Raw genomic sequence first — 6,183 nt, 5'->3', positions numbered from 1 at the left:
GAAGCCTTCTAGGACCAAGATGAGGAAAAACTTCTTCACACAGAGAGTGGTGAACCTGTGGAATTCTCTGCCACAGGAAACAGCTGGTTCATTGGCTATATTTAAGAGGAAGTTAGATATGGCCCTTGTGGCTAAAGGGATGAGGGGGTATGGAGAGAAAGCAGGTACAGGGTTCTGAGTTGGATGATCAGCCATGATCATACTGAATGGCGGTGCAGGCTCGAAGGGCCGAATGGCCTACTCCTGCACCTATTTTCTATGTTTCTAGATTTACCTCCAACCACTTGCATTTTGAAATTACCTGTCTGGACGGCAAATATCAAGGTCCACCTGACAATAAACTAATAATTTTCAAATTGTTCCAAGCTGCGGATGTCCCAGCATGCTCGCAAACCCGGGGTCTGCGCATGTGCGCCGGTGCCGGCCCTGCCGGCCGCCGTCTCCGTCCCGTCCCCCCCCCCCCACCGGGCGCCGCGCCGCGCCTGCGCAGACTTGCCTGATGCCCACTCGGGAGTTGGCGCTTCCCTCCATGGCCGCGGTCGCCATCGTGCTCCCGGCGGAGCGGCGGGCGAGTCGCAGACGGCGGAGGGCCGCGGCTCGGTCGGCGGAGCTCTCCCTCCGATGGCACGGCGGGAGGCCGGACGCCGTACACGGTGTTACACTTTGTAAAGCCCCGACTGGAGCACCGAGGCGCTCGACGCTGGTTCCGCCCCAGAGCACCGGCTCATGCCACCCACCCCGACCAACCCGCGCGGTGAACATTCCCCACACAACAGCCGAAGTCATTAAATACACTTAATACTTCAAACTCGAGCTTATCCTGACCAAAGGACTCGGCCCGAAATGTTATCTTCATTCCATTCCATAGATGCCCCTTCACCTTCTGAGCCCCTCCAGCATGTTGTGTGCGTTAAAAGACTTGCAGCCCCTTTGCCTCTATGTATATACAGGTGTAAACACAAAATACCATGCAGATGCCCTGAGTCCTGACGAAGGGTCTCGGCCCGAAACGTCGACAGTGCTTCTCCTAGCCTGCTGTGTTCCACCAGCATTTTGTGTGCGTTGTTGTTCCCTGCAGATGCTGGGGTCAAAGCAACACGCTGGAATAACACGAAGGGTTGACTGTTCGATTAATTGCATGAGTTCCTCCAGCGTGCTGTGCGTGTTGCTGCAGACAGGTGCGACGGGTAGCACCGAGCACAGCGCCAGCGATCACGGTTCAATTCCCGCCACCGTCCATGAGGAGTTTTGTACGGTTTTTCCCGGGATTTCCTCGCGGAGCTCCGGTTTTCTCCCACACTCCGAAGGCGTACGGGTTAGGATTAATACACCGTGGGCGCATGGTGGTGGCGTCATTTGCGGGCTGCCCCCACCCCACCCCCCAGCACATCCTCGTTCTGTGTGGGTCGTTGAGGCAAACGACGCATTTCACAGTGTCCTTAATGAAGTGTTGTCTGATTGTGTGTGCCGGTCCCCGGCCAGATCCTCTGAAATGATACTGTGCCAAAACAGGCGGATAGGGTAGTGAGGAATTTTTTTTAAACAAAATAGACTTTATTCAAAAATAACATTATATACAATAAACCTTTTAATGACTTTCAATTCTTTACAGTTGTTTGTTTCCATTACTGTCTTTACATTTTCACTCTGTTCTTTCATAGTTACATTCAGGGGGTATACACCCAACCCTCCTACCCCTCAACTCCCACGGGAGGAGAACCCTGGACTGTGGTCCTTCCCCACCGGGCCCTTGCGGTGGCTGCACCGAGTTTGAGTGCGTCCCTCAGCACGAACTCCTGCAGCCGAGAATGTGCCAGTCAGCAGCATTCCCCCACAGACATCTCCGTGTGCTGGCAGACCATCAAGTTTCCGACTGACAACATCTTTGACCGAGTTGACGATCTGCCAGCAACACCGGGTGTTGGTCTCCGTGTGCATCCCCGGGAACAGCCCGTAGATCAGAGAGTCCTCTGTTACGCAGCTGCTGGGGATGAACCTCGACACTGTCCCTTCCATCCTCCTCCACACCTTCTCCGCGAACCCACAGTGTGCAAAGAGGTGGGTCACCGACTCCTCTTCACTGCAGCCCTCCCGTGGGCAGAGGGGTGTGGAGGTGACGTTCCGGACGTACAGGAGGGATCGGACTGGGAGGGCCCCTCTCACCGCCAGCCAGGCAAGGTCTTGGTGCCTGTCGGTGAGGTCTGGCGATGGGGCATTTTGCCAGATGTACTGGACTGTCTGCTCAGGGAACCACCCCACTGTGTCCATCACGTCCTTCTCCTGCAGTGCCTGCAGGACCTTACGTGCTGACCACTGCCTGATGGCCCTGTGGTCAAAGGTGTTGTCCTGAAAGAACTTCTCTAGCAGGGACAGTTATGGCGGCAACGACCTGCTGACAGGGGTGTTGCGCGGGAAAGGGGCCAGACCCATCCTTCGTAGCCAGGGCGACAGGTAGAACCTGGGCACAGAGTGGTACTTGGTGCCCACGTACCTGGGATCCACACACAACCTGATGCAGCCACACACGAAGTTGGCCATCAGGGTGAGGGCGACATTGGGGAAGTTGTCCAGGGACTTGTGCATGGTGGTCCAGAATTGCTTCTTCTTCTTCTTCAGTCCAGGGGTGTGTTGGGGGATGGGGGGAAGACGGCGAACCTCCTGAGCCAGGGTTCTGAATGTGAATGTCCTTTGGTCTCGGTGTCACAGAGGTTTAGAATGGCAGAGGGTGTGAATAGCACGAGTTAGGTATGCAGGCCAGTGCCGGTCGAAATGGGACATCCCTATCCATCCACCATCGCTCCAACTCAATGGTACGAGTATCGATTTCTCCTTCTGGTAATTTTCTTCCCTTTCCTCTCTTCTGCTGGTCCCCACTCTGGCTTTTTGTCTTTTCTCCCCTCCTCCTTCCCTTTCTCCCCTGGTCCACTCTCCTCTCCGATCAGATTCCTTCCGCTCCAGCCCTTGACCTCCCCCCCCCCCCACCGGGCTTCACCCATCCCCTTCCAGCCTCCTCCACCCTCCTCCACCACCTTTTTATTCTGGCATCTTCATCCTTCCTGTCCAGACCAAATGAAGGTTCTTGGCCTGTAATGACAACTGTTTATTCATTTCTATAGATACTGACAGCCTACTGAGTTCCTCCAGCATGTTGTGTGTGTTTTTCAAGATAGTTCAACATTCTTCAGTACAGATGCCCCCCCCCCTTTACAAAGGTAGAGCGTTCCTATGTTCCTTAAGCTGAAATGGCGTAAAGCAAAGAACCATTAATTTATATGGGAAAAAACATTTGTAAAAGCAAAAATCCTCTTTGTATTGTGAAAGCAGGTTACTTTGGAGGTCTTTTGTAAAAGTGAAGTGGTGTAAAGCGAACATTCATAAAGTGGGGGACACCTGTACTCGAGTGTAAAGGGTAACAAAAAGATTGTTACCCTGGACCCGATGCAGCTTAAAAAATCTCAATGAAATTTTAAAAAATATAAATATAAATGTAAAAGCTTTGGAAATACATCTGTAACCCTGGAGTCTTTGTGCATTTGTAACTTCTGTAAGTTGTGATCTGACAAAATGGAACCTATGAAATCCCAAGGTTTTGCTGGTTTGGTTGGGAGATTGTGTGTGTGTGTGTGTGTGTGTGTGTGTGTGAGTGTATGTGTGTGTGCGTGTGTGTGTGTGTGTGTGTGAGTGTGTGTGTGTGAGTGTGTGTGTGTGTGAGTGTGTGTGTGAGTGTGTGTGTGTGTGTGTGTGTGTGTGAGTGTGTGTGTCAGTGTGTGTGTGTGTGAGTGTGTGTGTCAGTGTGTGTGTGTGTGTGTGAGTGTGTGTGTGAGTGTGTGTGTCAGTGTGTGTGTGTGTGTGAGTGTGTGTGTGTGAGTGTGTGTGTGTGTGTGTGTGTGTGTGTGAGTGTGTGTGTGTGTGTGTGTGAGTGTGTGTGTCAGTGTGTGTGTGAGTGTGTGTGTCAGTGTGTGTGTGTGTGAGTGTGTGTGTGAGTGTGTGTGTGTGTGTGTGTGTGAGTGTGTGTGTGTGTGTGTGTGTGAGTGTGTGTGTCAGTGTGTGTGTGTGTGAGTGTGTGTGTGTGAGAGTGAGTGTGTGTGTGTGTGTGTGTGTGTGTGTGTGTGAGTGTGTGTGTGTGTCTGTGTGTGTGTGTTTCATGATAGGAAGCTGTGTTTTTCTTTTGAAGACTGGGAAATGAGTCTTTCACGTCAGAGTGAATGTTTTGGCAACAGAGAAAGACAGCACACAGCCTGTTAAGGCAAGTGGACAGTTTCAAGATCAAACAACAGGAACGAAAGACTTTGCAGACAGCAAAGGAATGCTGTTATGGAACGGAACAACCAAGTTGCTGTTCTCTGTAAAAAGCATAAAAGTGTTTTCTTTAAGACATCGTATTGAAACTATCCTCCAGCATAAAGATTGGAGGTAGTTCCTTCTGCAAGTGAATCCACTCTGAACTTGTTGTAGCTTGTATCTGTACAGTGGAAGAATGAGCTGAATTTAAAATGGCAAAAACAATCTGATAAACATTATGTAGAAGCAACTCTTTAAGTGTGGCCACATATACACTCCATTAGCTTATTCTGAGTGCAGGAGTGTCTGTACATGAGGCAAGTCCGAGAGGAAATAACCCGGTGATGAGTGTCTCTTGGCAAGAGGAACTCTTGCAGGTAGCAGCAGATCTGATGAAAACTGAGGAGGCCAGGGAGTGTGTCAGTGTGGGGATGAGGTGTGGAGTGAGCGAATGGGGGGTGAAGGGGGTGGTGAGGGACTGTGGAGAGGAGTGTGTCAGTGTAGGGATGAGGTGTGGAGTGACAGTGAATGGGGGGGTGAAGGGGGTGGTGAGGGACTGTGGAGAGGAGTGTGTCAGTGTGGGGATGAGGTGTGGAGTGAGTGAATGGGGGGTGAAGGGGGTGGTGAGGGACTGTGGAGAGGAGTGTGTCAGTGTGGGGTTGAGGTGTGGAGTGACAGTGGATGGGGGATGAAGGGGGTGGTGAGGGACTGTGGAGAGGAGTGTGTCAGTGTGGGGATGAGGTGTGGAGTGACAGTGAAGGGGGATGAAGGGGGTGGTGAGTGACTGTGGAGAGGAGTGTGTCAGTGTGGGGATGAGGTGAGTGTCAGTGAATGGGGGATGAAGGGGGTGGTGAGGGACTGTGGAGAGGAGTGTGTCAGTGTGGGGATGAGGTGTGGAGTGACAGTGAATGGGGGTGAAGGGGTGGTGAGGGACTGTGGAGAGGAGTGTGTCAGTGTGGGGATGAGGTGTGGAGTGACAGTGAATGGGGGATGAAGGGGGTGGTGAGGGACTGTGGAGAGGAGTGTGTCAGTGTGGGGTTGAGGTGTGGAGTGACAGTGAATGGGGGATGGAGGGGGTGGTGAGGGACTGTGGAGAGGAGTGTGTCAGCGTGGGGATGAGATGTGGAGTGACAGTGAATGGGAGGGAGCCCTAAGCCCTGTCTGATTGAGGGAACTTTAGAGAGAACCTCTTGTCTTGTGTTATTGCAACAATAACTTATTTTGTGTAGTCTGTTTCATCGACCTCCAAAGTGTACCCCGGGTGGCCACTTTATTAGGTACACCTGGACCTTGAGGTTCATAGTAAATGTAATTTTCAATGCACAAATTTATTTAAAGCCATAAGATATAGCAGCATAATTAGGCCATTCGGCCCACCCTGTCTGCTCTGTCATTTCATCATGGCTGATCCTGTGTTCCTGTGAGCTCCAATCTCCTGCCTTCTCCCCGAGTCAAGTCAAGTTCAGTTATCATTCAGACCATACGTTGATACAGTCGAACCCAGGGGCCAGCTGCACAAGATACATTCAAAATAGTGAGGGAGAGAGAATTTCTGACGCACACAGCCACACAAGCAAACACGCGTACAGTCTCATTTCCGGACTGCCTGCCCTTCCACCGATCGAACACTGGAGGGCAGCACTGAGGGGAGCGGCCAAGCCCCCAACCGAGCAGGGACTCCATGTTACACTGCCTCCAGTGTGGTCTCACCTAGGCGGCACTAGCAGGCGAGCCCTCTCTCTGGCTAAAGAAATTCCTCCTCATCTCCGCTCCAAAAGGACGCCCCTCTACTCCGAGACTCTGTCCTCCGGTCTCAGACTCTACCCCTCCTCCCCCCATAGGAAACATCCTCTCCACAATCCACTCTATCGAGGCCTTTCACCATTCCATAGCTTTCAATGA

The 6,183-nt window shown here is 52.0% G+C and overlaps 1 protein-coding gene across 1 annotated transcript in view; it reads right to left on the bottom strand.

Annotated features, from left to right (window-relative positions):
* The window catches only part of ints5 (integrator complex subunit 5), a 7,820-nt gene extending 7,018 nt beyond the window's left edge, over nt 1-802 (bottom strand). Inside the window, 1 exon segment of the mRNA XM_059955375.1 lies at nt 497-802. Coding sequence (XP_059811358.1) covers nt 497-786 — 290 coding nt within the window. The 5' untranslated portion in view covers nt 787-802.
* Between the last annotated feature and the right edge of the window lie 5,381 nt (nt 803-6,183).

The sequence above is a fragment of the Hypanus sabinus genome, chromosome 31, assembly GCF_030144855.1.
Source record: "Hypanus sabinus isolate sHypSab1 chromosome 31, sHypSab1.hap1, whole genome shotgun sequence".
NCBI lineage: Eukaryota > Metazoa > Chordata > Chondrichthyes > Myliobatiformes > Dasyatidae > Hypanus > Hypanus sabinus.
This window is presented reverse-complemented; position numbering and strand designations above follow the sequence as displayed.